Source organism: Coregonus clupeaformis, chromosome 26, assembly GCF_020615455.1.
Source record: "Coregonus clupeaformis isolate EN_2021a chromosome 26, ASM2061545v1, whole genome shotgun sequence".
NCBI lineage: Eukaryota > Metazoa > Chordata > Actinopteri > Salmoniformes > Salmonidae > Coregonus > Coregonus clupeaformis.
The window spans coordinates 20,272,027-20,296,954 of NC_059217.1; the positions used below are offsets into that span (position 1 = coordinate 20,272,027).

Here is a 24,928-nt window from a genome sequence, read left to right on the forward strand (position 1 = left end):
AACATTGCTGTGGGGACTTGCTTCCATTCAGCCACAAGAGCATTAGTAAGGTCGGGTACTAATGCTGGGCGATTAGGCCTGGCTCGCAGTCTGCGTTCCAATTGATCCCAAAGGTGTTGGATGGGGTTTTTGATGGGGTGTCCACATACTTTTGTACATATAGTGTATGTATAGGGGAAGGTGACTAGGCATCAGGATATATGATAAACAGAGTAGCAGCAGTGTAAATGATGATTGTATGTGACTGTGTGTGCGTAGAGTCAGTATAAATATGTGTGCATGTTATGTGTGTGTTGGAGTTCAGTCCTGTGAGTGTGCATAGAGACAGTGCAAAAATAAAATACAAGGGTCAACTCAGTCTGTGTAGCCATTCCTTTAGCAGTTGTATTGCTTGGGGATAGAAGCTGTTCAGGAGCCTGTTTGTGTCAGACTTGATGCACCGGTAGTGCTTGCCGTGCGGAAGCAGAGAGAACAGTCTAAAGACTCCAGCCACCCAAGCCATAAAGATTTTCCGGGCCTTCCTTTCACACCGGCTGATATAGAGGTCCTGGATGGCAGGGAGCTCAGCCCCAGTGATGTACTGGGCTGTCCGCAACACCCTCTGTAGCGCCATGCGATCGAGGGCGGTGCTGTTGCCATACCAGGCAGTGATGCAACCAGTCAAGATGCTCTCAATGGTGCAGCTGTATAACTTTTTGAGGATTTGAGGGCCCATGCCAAACTTTTTCAACTTCCTGAGGGGGAAGAGGAGCTGTAGCGCCTTCTTCACAACTGTGCGTGTGAGTGGACCATTTTAAGTCCTTAGTGATTTGGACACCGAGGAAGTTAAAGCTCTCGACCCGTACTCCCCCCTCCACACACACACTCTCTGATCCACAAACAGAATCTTACCGATCCTCACAGAGCAGTCTCTACTCTCTGGCTCTGAATACGTATTGGCGACACACTGCCTCTCAGCTATGCAGAGCACACAGACACAGAACAGCAGTTCACTCTCTCAAATTCAAAAATCTGCCCAGTCAGGGAGGAAGGCAGCCAACAGATCCACATGCAGTGTGACGGCGACCAGGGCTTATTTTAATCCCATAAAGAGGAGCTGTTTAGATGACAGCGCACTCCAGCCAAGTCCACACTCTCACTTTCCACCAGCGTCACAACAGCAGGACAATGGCAAAGTCCACTCTCTGGTGGCAGCTAGAGTTAAAGGTCACGGCTTGCTGTTAACAGGCTCAATGGCCAGCTCTGAAGGCCAATGGCGCTTAGCCCAGGGCGGTTGTGGGTGGCTGTTTGGGTTCTAACAAAAACAGAGCATAGAGGGCCAGGCAGGGAACCCACCCCAAACAATCACAGTCAGGCACTGATAAACAGTATGTGGTGGCAATGAGCTCTGGTGGAAAGAAAAAGAGAGCAAGAGGGCCGCAGAGGAGTAACTGAGTACAGGAGATAAAAACGGCCCAGCATGTATGTATTTCCCATTCATTTCCTGTACAGTGCTGCCTCTGAGAGTTAAATACTTAACTTAGTGAGTTATGTAGTCCAGTCCACTCCAAACCAATAGCATGAGGTCTTTCTGCTCACTTGCCCAGCCTGCTGAGTCCATAGTATGTGCACAGAGACTGCTCTTTGTGCTAGGCAGAAATGTTTTTCAGGCTGGGGTTTAAAAGTCTGCCTGCTTTGTGGACCAAGTATTAAATGGCCCCAAGATAACAACTCAAATGTCAGACTTGCTGGACAGGCTTCAGTTTGGAAGGATGTTGCAATCCAGTGGAGGTGGGATGCAGACTACAGAAGAGACTATTTGCTCGGGCAAATATAGGAGCAGTATTTATTCGATCCCCTACTGGCAACATAATATAATATAATATGCCATTTAGCAGAGGCGTTTATCCGTCGTGTGTGCATACATTTTTACGTATGGGTGGTTCCGGGGATCGAACCCACTACCCTGGCGTTACAAGCGCCATGCTCTACCAATTGAGCTACAGAGGACCACATCACATAACACACACTGGTTTTATTACCTATGTGTGACAAGAATACGCTCAAGATAACAACAACGGTGTCAACTCTTTGGGCTGATCTGGTGTTGGCTTTGTGCTCAGATAGCTCCAGACGCAACTAAGACCGGTAGAGAGCTCGCCTCAGTGATCATTTCACTCTCGGCTCAGAGACAATAGTGTTTTATGTGTACAGCGAAAAACTAACTATGAAATTAGGCCAGAGTACAATTTCCAGAGCGCGTCTTTACTTAAAACGTTTACGCGCAGGAGATGAATAAATACTATTTAAAGTACACCACGATGGCGTCGAGGGCGAGAAAACAAATACAACTAAATGTTCAAATGTATCCCCCGCGCTGCCCCCTCCTCCTTTCCTTTATCCGCTCCCTTCCCAGCCTCTCAAAAAGCTCACTCTCAAACCGCAAAATCAACAACAGTGTGCAGCACAGAAAACAGAGTAACTTTTTACCATTTTAGCTTTCCATGCGAATCTCATTGTCAGCGCTTCTCTCATGGTCCGCGGACAGCATCAGAAGATGCTAACAGTCCACCCAGGCAATAAATGTTTCCAGTTCCAAGCGACATACGGCGCGGTCCTGCGCTGTAAAATATGTTCTCCTCCACTACACACACACAATCAGTCACAGCTCTCTTGTTTGTGTTGCCCCCCTCTTTCAAATCCTCATCCTCCTCCTCCTCCTCCTCTCTTTCAATCTCTCCTCTTCCTTCGTCCCGCTGTTGAATTGTTGTGCTCCGCCCACTGCACTCGTGGTCCTCCACATAACCCCTCCTCTTATCCCTTAACATTTTTCATTTTAAGTGACATTGTGTGAAAGATACAATCTGACAAAATAGAGAAAAATCCTAAAATAACATTTTTGCCACTACTGAGATTTTTGTGGAAATTATGCATGGATGCTTGTGATTAAATGCCCAATGAAATAAAAAAAACGTGAAAATGATGATTTACATTTTTGTCATTTAGCAGATGCTCTTATCCAGAGAGACTTACAGTTAGTGAGTGCATACATTTTCATACTGGCCACCCGTGGGAAACGAACCCACAACCCTGGCATTGCAAGCGCCATGCTCTACCAACTGAGCTACACAGGGCCCATGATAATGCCCTTTTAGTGTAAAAGCTGTTTGAAAAGATCACCCTCAAATTTCAGCCTGTTTTTGTGGGATGGAGTTTTGGCCTGCCTGGTGACATCACCAGGAGGTTAATTAGTTAATAGACCAATAAGAAAGGGAGTTCCAAACCAAAAACAGATACCTTTCAGTTTATTCCCTACTCCAGACAGTCCTACCAAAATTATTGCTTGAGAAATGTATCTTTGCTAAGAAGCTATTTGTGTTTATTTTTGACCATTTTCATTGAAAACAATCACAGTAATGTACTTAATTATTACCCAGAAATGATTTGTTATTGAGATAAAAACGTCTGCATTGGACCTTTAAGCCAGATTGTCCAGTTAGAGTGAGACAATGCAAGGAAGGCTGGCGATGCAGTCACTACTGTGTATTGTTTTATGTGAATAGTGTATGTGTGTGAGAATAGTCAACAACTGTTCCACTGTGTATGTGTTTGTACACGTAGTCAACCACTTGTGTGAGTCAGTGGAGAGATGGAAATCAGAAGGTGGTCAAACATTTAGAGAGTTTTATGAAGCTATTAGGATGATAAATAGCAGTATGTTTCATGTAATACCTTCAGCCACCCAGGCCCACACAATGCACTGAGTGAGCCATGTACTGTACTAGTAGGACTAGGCTGCTAGTGGACAATGGGAGCCCTGTGAGGGGTTTCTCTCTGTGGGAGAGTAGGCTGGCCATGCCGTGGCCCATGTCCTCTGACTCTCATACACTGGCCCATGCAACACATGTCAAACAGCATCACACACATCACACACAGTGTCAGTTGGTGCCCAAACACGTACAGGCCAGCCACGGTGTCACTGGCCCCCAAACAGCCCAGTCCAGGGTGGCTGCAGGTGGGGCCAGGGGCCAGAGGCTGCCTGCCTGGAGGGTCAGGGGTCCAGGGAAGCCCTGTGTACCCTGTCTGGAGGCCAGTTCCCAGGCTGGCCTGACCCACCATCCACATCAGTCTCCATGGGTCTGGGAAGAATTGACAGGCAATGGGAAAGGTTGTGACCCCTGGCTCTCCCCTGGGGACAGTTGTGTTGCTCTCAGAGGGGAATGATGTCATCCTTCTGCTCACAACACTCCTTCTGTCAAAGTGACAGGCACGGCTCAGATCAACTGGACCGATGAGGACACATCTTCCATTTCACAAGGAGTTGGTTTGGGATGCAGAGAGAGAGGGGTAAGATCTATGGTGCAATGGATGCAGTTTGCTGCTGGGAAATTCCACGGTAACAGAGTGACACTGAGACTCTGCTTTTCACTTTAAAATGTTATGTCAAGAGAATGGTAACAGAAAAACAGCACAAACTGTCATTCTGTTACCAAACTTTACATCTGCATTGTTCATCAAGTAAATGTGTTTTTGTAAAATTGTCTGTGGAAATTGTTAAAAGTAGTCCTTGTGCACAGAGTTGTATGGTTTGTTAACTTTGCAATCCATGGTTTTAGTTTGACATACATTTTAAAGTGAAAAATTAGAGTCTCAGTGTCACTTTGTTACCGTGGAATTGCCCAGCTGCAGTGTTCTGATGAAATAAGAGACTTGTACTACGTCAGCTGCTTGGGGATGATAAATAAAGTCATCTATCTGGTTGATTTACAGTACTAAGATCCTACTGCTGCTCCAACAGATCTTATAGTCCAGAGCAAGTCTATGTGGAAAAGGAGGTTTGTTTGTCTGAGGGGCCAGAGTAGGGGTGCTGTTCTTCCTGAGATCTGAGATGTTAAATACACAGCACAGACTAGGGGACTGCACAGAGGGGTCAGCTCTCCCCCTGGCTTGACCCCTGGACACCCGGCCTCCAGCCTTCCCTCTTGGGGACCCACGTTACTCTCCCCCATCCTCCCCTCCGTCTCCCTGCTACAGAACCAGGACAGGGATCAGCAGCGTGGAGTGGAGCGGGACAAAAACAGGAGGTGCGCAGCGCCGTTATTGCTCCACTGTGGGGAAAAAGGCACATTCCAGGAAATCCTCCACTTCCTGCCTGCAGCCTCCGGACTCCACAGCGCCTGCTGTTCTCATACCTGACTGGCTGGTCTGGCTGGGCTAGAGACATACAACTCAGGGAGGAGAGGACAGGACTGGACAAGAGGTGAAAGGAAAGGAACGGAAAGGAGAGGATAGGAAAAGAAAGGAGAAGAAAGGAACAGATAGGAAAGGAAATAAGAGGGAGAGGAACCATCAAACTCTATAGCAAGGGGACAGGACTGCAGCAGCACACTCACTCCCTGAGAAAAGACAACTTACTAACTATAGCCATCTCAGAGCCAAGAGGGTTTTACAGATCAGACAGCCCCAAACTGAAAAAAAATACATTTAAAATATATATTTTAAGAAATGTTATAGGATACATGTGAAATATTTAAAAGTATTCCTTTTTAAATAATTATTTCAAAAGAAACATTGAACATCTAATAGTCAAATCAGTGTAAAAGCAGATGAGCTGGTTTTACTATTTTTGGCAATTTTCTGGTGAAAAACTAAGCGGGTCGACCATAACACGTCAACCCTGTTACCCATAGATAGACAGGCTAGAAATGTTGCACACAACAAGCTTCCATTCCCCCTGTCACAAGGAGATTCATGGCTGATTTAACTAGACTTTTTCCAGATTTTTACCCATCCACTGTAGAGCCATATAATACCACTCATTGGAAGCACAATACCTACACTTGAAGTCAGAAGTTTACATACACCTTAGCCAAATACATTTAAACTCAGTTTTTCACAATTCCTGACATTTAATCCTAGTAAAAATTCAGTCTTAGGTCAGTTAGGATCACCACTTTATTTTAAGAATGTGAAATGTCAGAATAATAGTAGAGAGAATTATTTATTTCAGCTTTTATTTATTTCATCACATTCCCAGTGGGTCAGAAGTTTACATACACTCAATTAGTATTTGGTAGCATTGCCTTTAAATTGTTGAACTTGGGTCAAACGTTTCGGGTAGCCTTCCATTTCTCCAAAAAGTACAATCTTTGTCCCCATGTGCAGTTGCAAACCATAGTCTGTCTTTTTTATGGCGGTTTTGGAGCAGTGGCTTCTTCCTTGCTGAGCATCCTTTCAGGTTATGTCGATATAGGACTCGTTTTACTGTGGATATAGATACTTTTGTACCTGTTTCGTCCAGCATCTTCACAAGGTCCTTTTCTGTTGTTCTGGGATTGATTTGCACTTTTCGCACCAAAGTACGTTCATCTCTAGGAGACAGAACGCGTCTCCTTCCTGAGCGGTATGACGGCTGCGTGGTCCCATGGTGTTTATACTTGCGTACTATTGTTTGTACAGATGAACGTGGTACCTTCAGGCGTTTGGAAATTGCTCCCAAGGATGAACCAGACTTGTGGAGGTCAACACATTTTTTTCTGAGGTCTTGACTGATTTCTTTTGATTTTCCCATGATGTCAAGCAAAGAGGCACTGAGTTTGAAGGTAAGCATTGAAATACATCCACAGGTACACCTCCAATTGACTCAAATTATGTCAATTAGCCTATCAGAAGCTTCTAAAGCCATAACCTCATTTTCTGGAATTTTCCAAGCGGTTTAAAGGCACAGTCAACCTAGTGTATGTACTTCGGACCCACTGGAATTGTGATACAGTGAATTATAAGTGAAATAATCTGTCTAAACAATTGTTGGAAAAATTACTTGTGTCATGCACAAAGTAGATGTCCTAACCGACTTGCCAAAACTATAGTTTGTTAACAAGAAATGTGTGGAGTAGTTGAAAAACAAGTTTTAATGAGAACTTATTTTTTATAAAATTGAACATGTGCTCTTTATGACAGAATGTTAAAATTAGGTGAAATCAAAAGTGTATATTTTGCTCACCATCACAATTTCAATTATACTGAACTAAAATATAAACGCAACATGCAACAATTTCAAAGATTTACTGAGTTACAGTTCATATAAGGAAATCTGTCAATTGAAATAAATTCATTAGGCCCTAATCTATGGATTTCACTTGACTGGGAATACAGATATGCATCTGTTGGTCACAGATACCTTAAAAAAAGGTAGGGGCGTGGATCAGAAAACCAGTCAGTATCTGGTGTGACCACCATTTTCCTCTTGCAGCACGACACATCTCCTTCGCATAGAGTTGATCAGGCTGTTGATTGTGGCCTGTGGAATGTTGTCCCACTCCTCTTCAATGGCTGTGCAAAGTTGCTGGATATTGGTGGGAACTGGAACACGCTGTCGTACATGTCGATCCAGAGCATCCCAAACATGCTCAATGGGTGACATGTCTGGTGAGTATGCAGGCCATGGAAGAACTGGAACATTTTCAGCTTCCAGGATTTGTGTACAGATCCTTGTGACATGGGGCAGTGCATTATAATACTGAAACATGAGGTGATGGCAGCGGATGAATTGCATGAAATGGGCATCAGGATCTCGTCACGGTATCTCTGTGCATTCAAATTGCCATCAATAAAATGCAATTCTGTTCGTTGTCCGTAGCTTATGCCTGCCCATACCATAATCCCACCGCCACCATGGGGCCCTCTGTTCACAATGTCAACATCCACAATCCGCTCGCCCCCACACGATGCCTGCGGTTGTGAGGTCGGTTGGACGTACTGCCAAATTCTCTAAAATGAGGTTGGAGGCGGGTTATGGTAGAGAAATTAACATTCAATTCTCTGGCAACAGCTCTGGTGGACTTTCCTACAGTCAGCATGCCAATTGTATGCTCTATATAAACTTGAGACATCTGTGGCATTGTGTTGTGTGACAAAACTGCACATTTTAGAGTGGCATTTTATTGTCCCCAACACAAGATTCACATGTGTAATGATCATGCTGTTTAATCATCTTCTTGATATGCAACACCTGTCAGGTGGATGGATTAACTTGGCAAAGGAGAAATGCTCACTAACAGGGATGTAAACAAATCTGTGCACAACATTTGAGAGAAATAAGCTTTTTGTGCATATGGAAAATGTCTGGGAACTTTTATTTCAGCTCATGAAACATGCCACCAACACTTTACATGTTGCGTTTATATATATTTTTCTGTATATATCACTGCCAAAGTTTTGGCTTGGTGGCCAAAAAAGGGATCTTCCATTGATCATTAACGTAAAGAGTAATTTAAGAAGCCGAATTAGGAACCATTTTGGCCACCCAGTAGACTAAATATCAGAGCCATGCATTTCTGGAATATTGTCAGGCATTACATGTATTTGAGCAAGTTTTTTTTCCATATTTTATTTATTTTATTTATTTATTTATTTCACCTTTATTTAACCAGGTAAGCCAGTTGAGAACAAGTTCTCATTTACAACTGCGACCTGGCCAAGATAAAGCATAGCAGTGCGATAAAAACAACAACACAGAGTTACATATGGGGTAAAAAACATAAAGTCAAAAAAATACAACAGAAAATATATATACAGTGTGTGCAAATGTAGCAAGTTATGGAGGTAAGGCAATAAATAGGCTATAGTGCAAAATAATTACAATTAGTATTAACACTGGAATGCTAGATGTGCAAGAGATTATGTGCAAATAGAGATACTGGGGTGCAAAAGAGCAAAATAAATAACAATATAGGGATGAGGTAGTTGGGTGGGCTAATTTCAGATGGGCTGTGTACAGGTGCAGTGATCGGTAAGGTGCTCTGACAACTGATGCTTAAAGTTAGTGAGGGAGATAAGAGTCTCCAGCTTCAGAGATTTTTGCAATCCGTTCCAGTCATTGGCAGCAGAGAACTGGAAGGAATGGCGGCCAAAGGAGGTGTTGGCTTTGGGAATGACCAGTGAGATATACCTGCTTGAGCGCAGACTACGGGTGGGTGCTGCTATGGTGACCAATGAGCTAAGATAAGGCGGGGATTTGCCTAGCAGTGATTTATAGATGGCCTGGAGCCAGTGGGTTTGATGACGAACATGTAGTGAGGACCAGCCAACAAGAGCGTACAGGTCACAGTGGTGGGTAGTGTATGGGGCTTTGGAGACAAAACGGATGGCACTGTAATAGACTACATCCAATTTGCTGAGTAGAGTGTTGGAGTCTATTTTGTAAATGACATCGCCGAAGTCAAGGATCGGTAGGATAGTCAGTTTTACGAGGGCATGTTTGGCAGCATGAGTTAAGGAGGCTTTGTTGCGAAATAGGAAGCCGATTCTAGATTTAACTTTGGATTGGAGATTCTTAATGTGAGTCTGGAAGGAGAGTTTACAGTCTAACCAGACACCTAGGTATTTGTAGTTGTCCACATACTCTAGGTCAGACCCGTCGAGAGTGGTGATTCTAGTCGGGTGGGCGGGTGCCAGCAGCGTTCGATTGAAAAGCATGCATTTAGTTTTACTAGTGTTTAAGAGCAGTTGGAGGCTACTGAAGGAGTGTTGTATGGCATTGAAGCTCGTTTGGAGGTTTGTTAACACAGTGTCCAATGAAGGGCCAGATGTATACAAAATGGTGTCGTCTGCGTAGAGGTGGATCTGAGAGTCACCAGCAGCAAGAGCGACATCATTGATATACACAGAGAAAAGAGTCGGCCCAAGAATTGAACCCTGTGGCACCCCCATAGAGACTGCCATAGGTCCAGACAACAGGCCCTCGGATTTGACACACTGAACTCTATCTGAGAAGTAGTTGGTGAACCAGGCGAGGCAGTCATTTGAGAAACCATGGCTATTTAGTCTGCCAATAAGAATGCTGTGGTTGACAGAGTCGAAAGCCTTGGCCAGGTCGATGAAGACAGCTGCACAGTACTGTCTATTATCGATCGCGGTTATAATATCGTTTAGGACCTTGAGCGTGGCTGAAGTGCACCCATGACCAGCTCGGAAACCGGATTGCATAGCGGAGAAGGTACGGTGGGATTCGAAATGGTCGGTGATCTGTTTGTTAACTTGGCTTTCAAATACTTTCGAAAGGCAGGGCAGGATGGATATAGGTCTGTAACAGTTTGGATCTAGAGTGTCACCCCCTTTGAAGAGGGGGATGACCGCGGCAGCTTTCCAATCTCTGGGGATCTCAGACGTTACGAAAGAGAGGTTGAACAGACTAGTAATAGGGGTTGCGACAATTTCGGCGGCTAGTTTTAGAAAGAAAGGGTCCAGATTGTCTAGCCCAGCTGATTTGTAGGGGTCCAGATTTTGCAGCTCTTTCAGAACATCAGCTGTCTGAATTTGTGTGAAGGAGAAGCGGGGGGGGGGCATGGGCAAGTTGCAGCGGAGGGTGCAGAGTTGGTGGCCAAGGTAGTGGTAGCCAGGTGGAAAGCATGGCCAGCCGTAGCAAAATGCTTGTTGAAATTCTCGATTATTGTAGATTTATCGGTGGTGATAGTGTTTCCTAGCCTCAGTGCAGTGGGCAGCTGGGAGGAAGTGCTCTTATTCTCCATGGACTTTACAGTGTCCCAAAACTTTGTGGAGTTAGTGCTACAGGATGCACATTTCTGTTTGAAAAAGTTAGCCTTTGCTTTCCTGACTGCTTGTGTATATTGGTTCCTAACTTCCCTGAAAATGTGCATATCGCGGGGGCTATTAGATGCTAATGCAGTACGCCACAGGATGTTTTTGTGCTGGTCAAGGGCAGTCAAGTCTGAGGAGAACCAGGGGCTATATCTGTTCTTAGTTCTGTATTTTTTGAATGGGGCATGTTTATTTAAGATTGAGAGGAAATTACTTTTAAATAACAACCAGGCATCCTCTACTGACGGAATGAGATCTATATCCATCCAGGATACCTGGGCCAGGTCAATTAGGAAGGCCTGCTCGCTAAAGTGTTTTAGGGAGCGTTTGACAATGATGAGGGGTGGTCGTTTGACCAAGACCCGTTACGGACGCAGGCAATAAGGCAGTGATCGCTGAGATCCTGGTTGAAGACAGCGGAGGTGTATTTAGAGGGTAAGTTAGTCAGGATGATATCTATGAGGGTACCCATGTTTACGGATTTAGGGTTGTACCTGGTATGTTCGTTGATAATTTGCGTGAGATTGAGGGCATCTAGTTTGGATTGTAGGATGGCCGGGGTATCAAGCATATCCCAATTTAGGTCACCAAGCAGTACGAACTCTGAGGATAAATGGGGGGCAATCAATTCACATATGGTGTCCAGGGCACAGCTGGGGGCTGAGGGGGGTCTGTAGCAAGCAGCAACAGTGAGAGACTTATTTCTGGAAAGGTGGATTTTTAGAAGTAGAAGCTCAAACTGTTTGGGCACAGACCTGGATAGTATGATAGAGCTCTGCAGGCTATCTCTACAGTAGATTGCAACTCCACCCCCTTTGGCAGTTCTATTTAGACGGAAAATGTTATAGTTGGGGATGGAAATTTCAGAATTTTTGGTGGCCTTCCTAAGTCAGGATTCAGACACTGCTAGAACATCAGGGTTGGCGGAGTGTGCTAACGCAGTGAATAACTCAAACTTAGGAAGTAGACTTCTGATATTTATATGCAGGAAACCAAGGCTTTTGCGATTACAGAAGTCAGCAAATGATAGCGCCTGGGGAGTAGGAGTGATACTGAGGGCTGCAGGGCCTGGGTTAGCCTCTACATCACCGGAGGAACAGAGGAGGACTAGAATAAGGATACGGCTAAAGGCTTTAAGAACTGGTCTTCTAGTGCGTTGGGTACATAGAATAAAGGGGGCAGATTTCCGGGCGTTGTAGAAAAGATTCAGGGCATTATGTACAGACAACGATATGGAAGGATATGAGTAAAGTGGAGGTAAACCTAAGCGTTGGGTAACAATGAAAGAGATAGCATCACTGGAGGCACCAATTGAGTCAGTCTCCGCGTGTATGGGGGTGGGACAAAGGAGCTATCTAAGGCAGGTTTAGCTGGGCTGGGGGATCTACAGTGAAATAGTACAATTAGAAATAACCGAAACAACAATAAGCTGACCATATTGAGATGGGAGAGAGGCATAAAGCAATCACGGGTGTAATTTGAGAGAGCTAAGACAACAGCTGGTAATGACGACACAGTTTGGGCTGAGGCTAAACATAAACAGGATGCGGTACCGTAAAAAGGAACAGTCCAGCAGACATCAGCTGTATAGCTGAGTTATCATAAGGTCCGGTGAACAGCAATAGGATAGTTAGGAGGTAGCTATAGCACTAGCTAGCAAGAGGCCACGGCTAGCGTGTGCTAGCGGGCCGGGGCTAGCAGATGGAATCTTCGTGGTCGACGTCGTAACGGGAAGCCTGTTGTAACCACACCAGACGATTTCGTCGGCAGACCAGTCGTGTAGGATCGGCGGGACTCCGTGTCAACACTAGGTGGTCCCGTCCGGTTGACAAAGAGGTAGATAGCCGGGAGATGGGCCTAGCTCAGGATGATTAGCCAGACCACAACGTCCATTTTGTTGCAGCTAGCTGGTAGCGATGAATCCGGAGTTAAAGGTCCAGTGATTCAGTGATTCAGTGATTCCGGCAGAAAAACTGATATGTTCTGGGTCGATAACGCGCTGTGCAGACAGTGCAGACTGGCCGAATAATAGTCCAGACTAGAGCTGGCTGGTGGGTGGTGCAGGCCACGGACAATGGTGAAAAACCGCTAACGGTAGCTAATAGCAAGTAGCTAGTTAGCTGGCTACTCCCGTCCGGTAGACCTAGAGGTAGATATGAGCCTTGCTCTAGGCTAGCTCGAGGCTAACTGGTGCTTGCATCGGGGGCAGTGGTGATTAGCCAGACAGCAACATCCATTCGGTTGCGGCTAGCTAGTTGCGATCCGGTGATTAATGTCCAGTGATTAAATTATTCCCGCAGAAAAAATCCAATGTTCTGGGTGAAATACCGCTAACTGTGGCCAGACTGTGTGGGATGGTTTGAAGCTGCTCTGTCTAAGTGAAGAGGATCAAGAGGTCAGTGTTAGAGAAAGTCTACTGTACTGTTGGAGAACAGGCCATTTAGTGGGTGTTATCAGAGCTCCCTCACTCTGTGTGTGTGTGTGTGTGTGTGTGTGTGCGTCATAGAGAGTTCACATTATGGTCAGGAGCTCATAGAGAAGCCATCTAAGCCAGAAGAGAAGAAGCCCAAAACAATAACAGAGTCATCAGAAGATTTCTCAGAGGAATTTAGGAAGAATTATTATATTTTGGACTGGATGGAAAGAATAGCACAGAGTGCCTTCCTTTAGCTTGACATGAGCAAACAAAGAAGATGAATCTTCACTATTAAAGCATTGGCACCAGTTAGAGCCAGCGACTCCAATGGAAACTCTGTCATTGCATCGTTGCATAACAAGCAGTACTAGGAAGGTCCTGTCAGCATCCAATGTCTGTCTGTCTGTCTGTCTGCATGCCTGCCTGAGAGACACAGGGAGGGATCACTTCCCGATGCCTTTACTCCCACTACTACTGTCACTATTGTGACTACATTGGGTCCGGTACACTCTATGCCTGTGTGTAGGTGGGCCGTGTGTCCTGCTGTATCTGTCTGTGTGTGAATTACGTTGCCTGCGCATGCACATTAGTGTGTGTGCATGTTTGTTTGTGTTTTTACCACACTGTCCAGTGTTCAGTAGGGGGCAGTGTGTATGTAAGATGGTGAATTTCTCCAGAGTCAGCACTGGGTTTTCCAATGTAATGTGCAGGAGCCACAATGCCAGAGGAGTTGGTTGTTTGTATGACTTTGGGTTAAGAGCTGAGCAATCAAAGGGCACAAAGTCAATGCCCACTAACAGGCTGAATCTCTGTGACCGCTCAATCGTGCAGATTACAGCTTCCCCCCTCTCCCTCCATGTTTCTCCCCTGTTCCACCCCTCTCCCCCTTCTTCCTCATGTGTTACTTCCCGCTCCACTTCTTTGCATTCCCCCTTTCTCCCCCTCCTGTTCCTTTCCTCTCTCTTCTTCCTGTACTCTCCCCTTACTGCTACATGCTCTTTCTATTCCATCTCTCTTTTCTCCCCTCTATCCCCATGGATTGTGTTTCTCCTCATTCTTATCTTCTCTCCCTCCCCCTGTGTTTCTCCCCTCTCCACTCTCTTGCCTTGCCCCTTCTCTCTGCCCCTTCCTCTCCTCTCTCCTGTATCAGCAGCCCATCTCAGCCTGGTCTCGGATCTACTGTTTGTTCCCAGTGAGGCCCTAAGTGAGGCTCTACCAGTGGCCTCCTGGCCTCAGCAGCACAGTGATTCATACAGCCGGCCAGGCTTCAGAGGAATAACATCATCACCACTGTCAGTAAACCCCACTAAGACACTCAGAGCCCCTCCCCTCTGGACGACCACCGGGCTGGGGCCGCATTGTCTCACAATAGTCTTGCAGAGCACACAGACAATGTTATACCATGGCTTATACAGACTGATCCTAGAACTGCCTCAGAGAAGAGTACAACTGTATGGTTCTTACATGCTGAGGTCAGTTTTACATTTCCTCTACCAAAGCTGCTCCTAGATCTGTGCCTAAAGGCAACTTATATCCAAAGCTTTCAGAGAGCTAATATTAAAGGCTGATCTGGAGTGTTCCACAGTGTTCATCTGGGGTCAATAGGCTTGAGCCGCCCTTGGCACCAAAACAAGGAAAGAATCCTCAGTTCTGGGCTGTGTTTTATGATGACTCATACAACCATGTCTAATGTCTTATAGACATTACGGTATCTTGGGGTATCCCATAGCCCTCATCCTAATTAAGAAGCGCGGGTCTGCCTGTCTGGCCTCCTGTTACAGCCACAGCTATGACCATCTGTCTCTCACAGTGACTATACCACCCAATACTGCGTAGATACACACACACGGATCCATATAACCGCTGAGGGCTCCAAATGTGACTCCAATCTATATTAAGTAGTGCTAAACCGTAATACCTTGAAATAGACACACTAAATCTGCAAACACTTTATGGCCGGAGGGTTCTGACTACAAGTAGGCGAGATGCTGATGTGCCAGATTGCACTAGTGCTGACCATTCATATTAATAACTGTCCTGTACACCTCCCTGAACTGCCCACTTGGACATCAGCCCCCTGTCCCTCCCCTCCCTGTTTGAATGAAAAAGGTTGGCGTGTCTACAAAGCTTACAGACACTGTACCACTATCATCCACAGCCTGAAGCCCATGCAAACGTGTGTGATCAACATCAACCACATCCCCCCCAACTCCCCAACTCACACACACGTACACACACACACACGTACACACACACACACACACACACACACGCTGCTATAGTTACCCAGTGAAGTGTGATGCCCAGGGATGGACAGGAGAGTGACAGGGACAATAGCCCACTATTGACGCGCTTCACTCTATCACACCCTCTCTATGCCCCAATTAGTCCAGAACCCACAATACAGTATGAATCCATTAGCCATAAACTATGGAGCAGCTAGCTAGACATGCAAGATGCCACCCAAGAGTGTCAAATAAATAGGATGCCAACAAAGAGGTGCTCTTGAAGAAAAGATTGCAGACCCATTTATTTGGTGTCAGAGGCAATACGGATTCACCATTGTATTGTGTTATGTGACTCGAGTAGTCACCATTTTTCCGTACTTTTGGGTCAACACAGAAACACATTTCTATGAATGACTATTGAGTGTCAGTTTCCTTCCATGGGCTATAGCTATGGGTGTCTGTTAAATGACAGTGTTTTGACTTCTCCTGTGTGTCGTAAAGACCCAAACCCATTGACACGGCGTACTGACACATGACTGCAGTGCCAAGAAATAAAAAGTGCGCTAGAAAGGAAACATTTGAACGTCACAAGAAAGCGCAAGAAAATAAGAAAAAATGGGAAGGAGGAGGAGCTTGGTCAGCTTTTCTGTTCTTCCTTGGAAACCACATCATCATTGTAGATTTACTCTCGTGGTCTGCTATTGATTCAGCAAGTTCAATGACCCACTATCGAAAGGCCCGCTGGGTTTGTTACCAGTCATTGGGTTGTGCTAAATACTGCCTGTATTCTAGGTTATTGACCTGTGTGCTTTATAACCAAACTGCTCTGGTACCACAGGCGTGGGTAAGATCACTGGGGAAGCCAAAAAAAGCCATATTACAACCTATGTGTTGTGATAATTGCGTTGTTTGCTCTATAGCCTGTTAGTTCATATGCCTTGCGACCGTGATATCTAGGCCTAAAGACAATAAGTAGACACAGTGGCAGAATAAATTCAACCACACCTTTGTTTCATCACAAAACCGGAGAGCAACCTCTGTCCGGTGAAGTCTACAAAGCATATTGTATGTAACAGACAGTTACATGACCTACAGCATGGTCAAGTAAGTTCTATATCGTGGAGCTCCGCCCCATAGGGGAGCTCTGCTCCTATTGGTTTACCCACTGCCCTAAGGCAGCATCAGCCTGAGACAAAATTATGCACACACCTGCAGCCAATAGGAGTACAGGTGTCCCTATAAGAGCGGATGCCTCCCCTCAATCAGCCTCCCTTTATCTTCAGCGACTGGACTAGACTGAAGAAGCCAAGAAGAGACGAAGAGAAGAAGAGAAGACTCAGGACGAGAACGCCGTCGAATTTCCGGTCATCGACGTCGTCCTAAAATGAGCACACCAGGAGATTTTCCACCCCCAAAAGCTCTTTTCAGAGCTCAATGCAGATGCTCCTCCATGGCGGCCGGCGACTCCCACAACTTATGTGTCAGCTTCCTGCCTCCTGTTTGTCTCCGGGCCTCTAGAGGTCATCTGTGTTCCCCTCTGCCTTAGTTCTTCCTCGTGTGTGTCAGCTTCCTGCCTCCTGTTTGTCTCCGGGCCTCTAGAGGTCATCTGTGTTCCCCTCTGCCTTAGTTCTTCCTCATGTGTCCTAATTAGCTTGATCCAGGTCACCTGTGCCTTGTTTCCCCTTGTGTATTTTAGCTGTGTGTTTTCCCCTTGTTTCTCACTTGGTTATTGCGTCCTGACTATGTGTCTCCTGCTTTGTCCCACCGTGTCTGTCCTAGTAAGTTGTTCAAAGTTATCTTTAGTTTGTTTTTCTCCCCTCGTGGAGTTGTTTTGTTTTGCCTCCTGTTTTGGAACATTAAATCTACTTGCCTGGAGTATTGCCTTGGGTGTTTCATTTGGGTCCTACAACACCTCCTCTGTGGCTAAGGGTAGTACCCCCAGCTCTCCACATCTGAGACCGGAGTTTCTAGCCCGGTTTGTGACAGAATAACCAAGTCAATCATGGACCCAGAAACACTCAGTTCCCTGGACCTGTTGGCGGTGATCACTCGACATGAGGCTTCTTTCCAGCGCCATGAAGCCGTTCTCAGCCGACAAGAGGAGCTGATGGCTAGTCATTCTCAACTCCTGGCCGAAATGATGAGTTCCCTCCGCCAGCTCTTTGAACGCCTCCCTGGTCCTCTCCCTTCCCCAGGTCACCCCCAGTGACGACAGGTCGTCTCGGTTGGCGGAGCCCCGACTACCACCTCCCAAGCCCTTTTCTGGGGATCCAAGCTCTTGCCAGGGTTTCCTCACCCAATGCTCCCTCACCTTCGAGCTCCAACCCTCAAGTTTTCCCACAGACCGTTCCAAGATTGCCTACATCATTACCCTTCTTTCAGACAAGGCGCTCGCCTGGGCTTCTGCGGTGTGGCAGTCCCAGGAGGCCTGTTGTGACTCCCACGCTGCATTTGTAGAAGAGTTCAAGCGGGTGTTCGATCATCCTGTCAGTGGGCGGGAGGCTTCCCAAGCGCCTACTGTCTCTCCGTCAGGGGCCCCAAGCACGGCAGATTTTGCCATTGATTTCCGGACCATAGCAGCAAGGAGCGGATGGAATGATGAAGCGCTGAGGGTCTGCTTTCAGGGAGGGTTATCTGAGCCCCTTCAAGATGAGTTAGCCACCCGAGAACCAGCTGGTGATCTCGAGTCCCTCATAGCCTTGGCCATCCGCCTGGACAATCGTCTAAGAGAGCGGAGAACGGCTCGCCGTCAGGTGTCTCATTCCCAAGTTCCTCTGAGCAGCTCTGTTTCTCCTGTTTGGACTCCGTCATTCAGAGCTGCCCCGGCTCCTGAACTGCTCCAGGATTCCCCGGAGAGCATGCAGTTAGGCCGTTCCAGGCTTTCTCCCAACGAAAGGGAACGTCGCATGAGGGAACGTCGGTGCCTCTACTGCGGGGTTGCCGGCCACTTCCGCTCCACTTGCCCCGAGCTTTTCGGGAAACGCCTGTCCCCGCCCAGCTACAGGAGGGCTGTGATGGGGAGAGTTAGAGCGCCTCCTACTAACGCTGTCCTGGCTATTCCAGCCACTCTGTCCTGGGGGGGCCACCAGCATCGGGTCCAGGCTATGATCGATTCCGGTGCCGCAGGTGATTTCCTGGATGTAACCTTGGCTAAGGAACTTAAGATCCCTACCCAACTACTTCCTCAACCCCAGGCAGTTACAGCCTTAGATGGCAGACCTCTGGAACCAGGAAAGGTTACCGAGGCGACTCAGTCCCTGCGACTTACCATCTCTCAACACCAGCAGGAGGAGACCTTCTATCTCATTGACTCTCCCGAGTATCCTATTATCCTGGGTCACCCTTGGCTATGCAGACATAATCCCCAGATCGACTGGCCTACGGGCACCATTCTAAGCTGGGGTCCCGCCTGCCAACTCACCTGCATGCTTCAGAGTCCCTCAGCCCCTAGTACCCAGTTTCAAGAGTCTGTTGACGTCTCCCGAGTCCCCAGTGTTTACCATCGGTTCAAGGCAGTGTTCAGCAAGGCCCGGGCTACTTCCTTACCGCCTCATCGCACGTATGACTGTGCCATTGATCTACTCCCTGGGTGCTGCCCTCCTAGAGGTCGGATCTTTTCCTTGTCCTCCCCGAGCACGCAGCTATGGACACCTACATTAAGGAGTCCTTGGCAGCCGGCCTCATCTATGCCTCTACTTCCCGGCTGGGGCGGGCTTCTTTTTGTTGAAAAGAAAGACGGGGGTCTTAGGCCTTGTATTGATTACCGGGGACTCAACAAGATCACGGTTCGGAATCGATACCCCCCTTCCTCTCATGGCCACTGCTTTTGAGCTGCTTCAAGGGGCTTCCATTTTTACTAAGCTGGATCTCCGCAATGCTTACCATCTCGTGCGGATCCGGCAAGGAGACGAATGGAAGACGGCGTTTCAACACGCCCACGGGGCACTATGAATATCGGGTGATGCCGTTCGGGCTCACCAATGCCCCCCGCAGTATTCCAAGCCCTGATTAATGATGTTCTCCGGGATATGCTTAATCTGTTCGTCTTCGTGTACCTGGACGATATCCTCATCTTCTCGAGGTCACTGAAGGAGCATGAGGGGCATGTTAGCAGGGTTCTCCAGAGGCTCCTTGACAATCACCTCTACGTTAAGCCTGAGAAGTGTGAATTTCATGTTTCTCAGACTCAGTTTCTCGGGTTTATTGTCACTCCCGGGCACCTAGAGATGGATCCCAAGAAGGTCAAGGCGGTCCACGATTGGCCCACACCTGCCACGGTCAAGGAGGTTCAACGGTTCATTGGCTTTTCTAACTTCTATCGGAAGTTCATTAAGAATTTCAGCTCGGTGGTAGCCCCCTTGACGACGCTTACCAAGGGAGGAGGGACCAAGATTCACTGGGGTCCGGAAGCAGCAGGGGCCTTCGAGGATCTCAAGCGCCGCTTCACGTCTGCTCCGATTCTGGTGACCCCTGACCCAGAGAGACCTTTCGTGGTGGAGGTGGACGCCTCAGAGGTGGGGGTGGGAGCCGTCCTGTCACAGAGGGGTGCGGATGGGAGATTACACCCTTGTGCCTTCATGTCTCGCCGCCTGTCTGAGGCCGAGCGCAACTACCACGTGGGGGATCTAGAGTTGCTTGCGGTAAAACTGGCATTGGAAGAGTGGCGCCATTGGCTTGAGGGGGCTCAGCACCCTTTCCAGGTTCTCACAGACCACAAGAACCTGGAATATCTCCAACAGGCTAAGCGGATGAACCCTCGGCAAGCACGATGGTCCCTTTTCTTTAATCGATTCCAGTTCCTCCTGACTTACCGACCTGGCACCAAGAACGTCAAGCCGGATGCTCTGTCTCGAGTCTATTCTCCCGAGTTACAAGAGAAGCCCTTGGCATCGATTATTCCGAGGTCTAGGATCGTCGCACCTCTTCAGTGGGAACTAGAAAGAGGGGTACGAGAAGCTCTTGTCCAGGAGCCCGATCCAGGCGGTGGTCCTGCCGGTCGCCTGTACGTTCCTCTCTCTGTTCGGGGCCGCGTCTTGCAGTGGGGTCATGAGTCGCCCTTGACATGCCATCCAGGCAGTGCTCGCACACTGGAGTTCCTCCGACGGCGGTTTTGGTGGCCGTCCATCAAGAAGGACGTGCAGGTCTATGTTGAGGCCTGCCCTGTGTGCAACCAGGGAAAGTCGACACGCCAGCGACCCCAGGGACTGCTCCATCCCTTACCTGTTCCTCGAAGGCCATGGTCACACCTTTCTCTGGACTTTGTTACGGGACTTCCTCTATCCCAGGGCAACACCGTCATCCTAGTGGTGGTAGACCGGTTCTCTAAGGCTGCCCGGTTTATTCCCCTGCCCAAGCTGCCCTCGGCTAAGGAGACTGCTGAGCTCCTCATGAACCATGTCTTCCGGATATTTGGTATTCCCCTGGACGTGGTCTCTGACCGAGGTCCCCAATTCTCGTCCCGGTTTTGGGGGGCCTTCTGCAGGCTTGTTGGGGCCACAGCCAGCCTATCGTCGGGGTTCCATCCAGAGTCTAATGGCCAAACGGAACGGATTAATCAGGATCTGGAGACCACCCTGCGGTGTATGGCGGCCAGTAATCCCACGTCTTGGGCCACCTATATCATTTGGGCTGAATATGCCCACAACACCCTCCAGTCCTCAGCCACCGGATTGTCCCCCTTCGAATGCCAGTTCGGTTACAACCCTCCATTGTTTCCAGAGGAGGAGGCGCAAGTTGGTGTTCCCTCGGCCCAGCGCTTTGTCCAACGCTGTAGGCGGACCTGGAAGAAGGCCAGGCGTGCCCTCCTTCGGACCTCCCAGAGATACCAAAGTCAGGCTAATCGCCACCGCCGGACGGTCCCTAGTTTCCGAGCTGGTCAGAGAGTTTGGTTGGCCACAAAGAACCTGCCCCTCCGGGTCGAATCCAGGAAGCTTTCCCAGAGATACATCGGGCCTTTCCGCATTGCTAGAAAGGTTAACCCTGTGTCGTATCGTTTGGTTCTCCTCGCTCCCTTAGAGTTAACCCCACTTTCCATGTTTCACTCCTTAAACCTGTCTTGTCTTCTCCCTTTGCCCCCCACGCAGACCCCCGCCACCTCCCAGGATCATTGACGGCCAGCCAGCCTACACAGTCCGCCGGATACTGGACTCCCGGAGGGTCCAGAACTCTCTGCAGTATCTGGTGGACTGGGAGGGCTACGGGCCGGAGGAGCGCTCCTGGGTTCCAGCCAGGGACATCCTGGACCCAGGTTTGATCCGAGATTTTCGCACCCTGGGGCCAGGGTGTTCTGGAAGGAACGTCAGGAGTCGTTCCTAGAGGAGGGGGTCCTGTCAGCTTCCTGCCTCCTGTTTGTCTCCGGGCCTCTAGAGGTCATCTGTGTTCCCCTCTGCCTTAGTTCTTCCTCGTGTGTGTCAGCTTCCTGCCTCCTGTTTGTCTCCGGGCCTCTAGAGGTCATCTGTGTTCCCCCTCTGCCTTAGTTCTTCCTCATGTGTCCTAATTAGCTTGATCCAGGTCACCTGTGCCTTGTTTCCCCCTTGTGTATTTTAGCTGTGTGTTTTCCCCTTGTTTCTCACTTGGTTATTGCGTCCTGACTATGTGTCTCCTGCTTTGTCCCACCGTGTCTGTCCTAGTAAGTTGTTCAAAGTTATCTTTAGTTTGTTTTTCTCCCCTCGTGGAGTTGTTTTGTTTTGCCTCCTGTTTTGGAACATTAAATCTACTTGCCTGGAGTATTGCCTTGGGTGTTTCATTTGGGTCCTACAACACCTCCTCTGTGGCTAAGGGGTAGTACCCCCAGCTCTCCACATCTGAGACCGGAGTTTCTAGCCCGGTTTGTGACATTATGTTTCGTGTGTCTAGGGTCCCAGCATGCCAAAGAGGGCGTCTGCAGTCCCCCTAACTGCGCCTCCTGCGCCCTCCTTTCTACAAAGGAGAGGAAGCAGCGTTGGGCGTTTTTTTAGGGAGGATATCATTTTTACATTTACATTTTAGTCATTTAGCAGACGCTCTTATCCAGAGCGACTTACAGTTAGTGAGTGCATACATTATTCAATTTTTATATACTGGCCCCCTGTGGGAATCGAACCCACAACCCTGGCGTTGCAAACGCCATGCTCCACCAACCGAGCAACATCCCTGCCGGCCATTCCTTCCCCTACCCTGGACGACACTGGGCCAATTGTGCGCCGCCCCATGGGTCTCCCGGTCGCGGCCGGCTACGACAGAGCCTGGTTTTGAACCAGGATCTCTAGTGGCACAGCTAGCACTGCGATGCAGTGCCTTAGACCACTGCCCCTAGAGGACGTGCTGTCGATACTAGCCTCTGCTTCAGAGGCGTCATCCGACGGCGCAGACTCAGGGGATGATGGGGACTATGAGGAGGAGGCTGACATTCCAATGGAACAGTCAGACCCCGTCACTCATACATTCAAGCCCCCCTTTCCTTTGGTTAGAGAGAGGGCTTGTAGTTCCTATGGTGATGACGACACGGGCTCTGAGAAGTCAGAAGCCCTGTCCTTCACCGCAGCGTCTCTGAGAACGGACTTTCCGGGTCTCATTGAGAGAGCTGCTAGACGGCTGGAAATACCGCTGCCCCCTATTCCCTCCGCACCGGAGGTTGACTTAATGGAGGGTGGCCCCAATTCCAGGCCAAGAAGAGCGGCAGAGCCTTTAGCTCCTGCCATGCCTTCATTGGCAAAATACGTAGAGGGCTCATGGGAGGCACCTTTAGCGGCGCGTTCGCCGGCTAAAACGTACCTCCCATTCACTAGAGTGGAGGGAAGGTTCCAGGGCCAAGCTAAGGGAATCCCCAGGTTAGAGAGCGCCATGGCGGCATATCTCGTACCGGGTTTGAGTCCCTGGCCCTCTTCCTAGAAAGCCACGTTGCCATCTCAGAAGGACCGTCTCACAGCACAGCTGTTAGAGAAGTCCTTCAATTTGGGAGCCCAAGCTGTAGCAGCAGCTAACAACATTGGCCTCTTGGCAGCCACTCTGTCCCGTTTAACCACGGGTAAGACAGAGCTGGAGCCAGAGGAGGTGGAGGAGGCGTCTAGAATTTCTGGCGCCATCCTACACCTAACACAGGCATCGGCCGTCTGCTCGGGGAGGTCCATGGCCACCTCGGTGGTCGCGGAGCGACACCTCTGGTTGTCACTGACAACCATGAAGGAAGCAGACAGAACGTCCCTGTTGAACGCCCCCCTCTCTGACGACGGGCTCTTTGGAGTCGCCCCCACTTTCCTTTGAACGCATCTAATACTCACCACACTGAGTGTGACTCAACCCACCAGAGGTGCAAAGTTGAACACACACAGAAGGTGAAGGGTAAGACGGTATCAAGGCGCCGCCTTGTGTTACCTCATAGAGACCTCATATTACAGACTTCGAGGAGTATTGTAGTGAGTGGCTCTAATAGCGGATTGCAGTCACCTACGATGACGCAATCGCTTGCTGGGGATGGTGCCCTGTCGCAGGCTGTGGCCTCGGTCAGTGCAATTCAGACCCGCGCTGCGTTCACGGAGGGCAGGAATACGACGGTTACGGGTTTAACTGACGTTTCTGCCCCCCCTTTTGGTTCAGAACGCACTAATGTTTCCTCTCCCTTTCTTGGGAGGCCCGCCTTGGGCTGTTCCACCACCTCAGTGTTGGGGAACAGCGGCGGCAAGAGCCATAGAGGAATACAGGTCCTTCCTACTGAATGTACCACAGCTTCGCGCTCGGCCGCTTTCTCTGTATTGCTGGCAGTGGCAGCGAAGCTGCACCCTCTCATGCTGGCTACAACAGACGTTGCAGAAGGGTTATGCTCTCCAATTCCATCGGACCCCCACCCCATTCAGGGGAGTGGTGGAGACGGTGATGAAAACAGCCGAAAAAGTGGCCGCTCTGGTTTCAGAGATTACGGAACTTTTGGCGAAGGAGGCGGTCACAGTGGTTCCCCAGGAGCAAAGGAACAAGGGGCTATATTCGCCCTACTTCCTAGTGCCAAAAAAGACGGGGGGAATGAGGCCAATATTGGATTTACGCATTCTCAACGAGAGCGTAACCAAACGGCCCTTTCGAATGCTAACGACAAAACGTCTGCTGGAATGTGTCCAGAAAGGAGACTTTTGTACGAGCATAGACCTAAAGGACGCGTACTTTCATGTGCCGGTACAGCCGCGTCACAGGAAGTTTCTGCGATTCGCCTTTCAAGGGGTGGCGTACGAATACACGAGGATGCCATTCGGGTACGCCCTGGCACCTCGCACATTTTCCAAGTGTGTGGAGGCGGCATTGGAACCGTTGCGTCGTCAGGGAATACGGCTACTAGCCTACCTAGACGACCTACTGGTTCTCGCCCCGTCAGCAGAGCTGGCGATCACTCACACAACACAGACAGTGATTCATCTCACACGTCTGGGGTTCGCTGTGAATTGGAAAAGAGCACGCCCTGGCCCAGTCATCAGATTGTCTACCTGGGGATACAGCTAGACACTGTAATGATGAGGGCTCGACTTTCGGACCCCGAAGGGTAGCCTTGTTGCTAGCCCTGAGGAAGTGTCGTCCGAATCACACGGTGACGGCGCTGTCGATCATGTCACTCTTGGGTCTCATGTCGTCAGCCCACTCTGTGGTTCCGCTGGGACTCCTGCACATGCGCAGGATGCAGCGATGGTTCGCCCAACTGAGACTAGACCCGTTGCGTCAACGTCATTGGTTGGTGGTGGTTCCC

At 48.7% G+C, this 24,928-nt stretch overlaps 1 protein-coding gene across 2 annotated transcripts in view; it reads right to left on the reverse strand.

Moving 5' to 3' along the window:
• LOC121540312 (ral guanine nucleotide dissociation stimulator-like 1) overlaps positions 1-2,713 on the reverse strand; it is a 32,523-nt gene extending 29,810 nt beyond the window's left edge. For both annotated transcript variants that reach the window (XM_041849089.2, XM_045207766.1), the window contains exon 1: positions 2,470-2,713. In XM_041849089.2, coding sequence (XP_041705023.2) covers positions 2,470-2,514 — 45 coding nt within the window. In that variant the 5' untranslated portion in view covers positions 2,515-2,713. The remainder of the gene's footprint in view (positions 1-2,469) is intronic.
• Between the last annotated feature and the right edge of the window lie 22,215 nt (positions 2,714-24,928).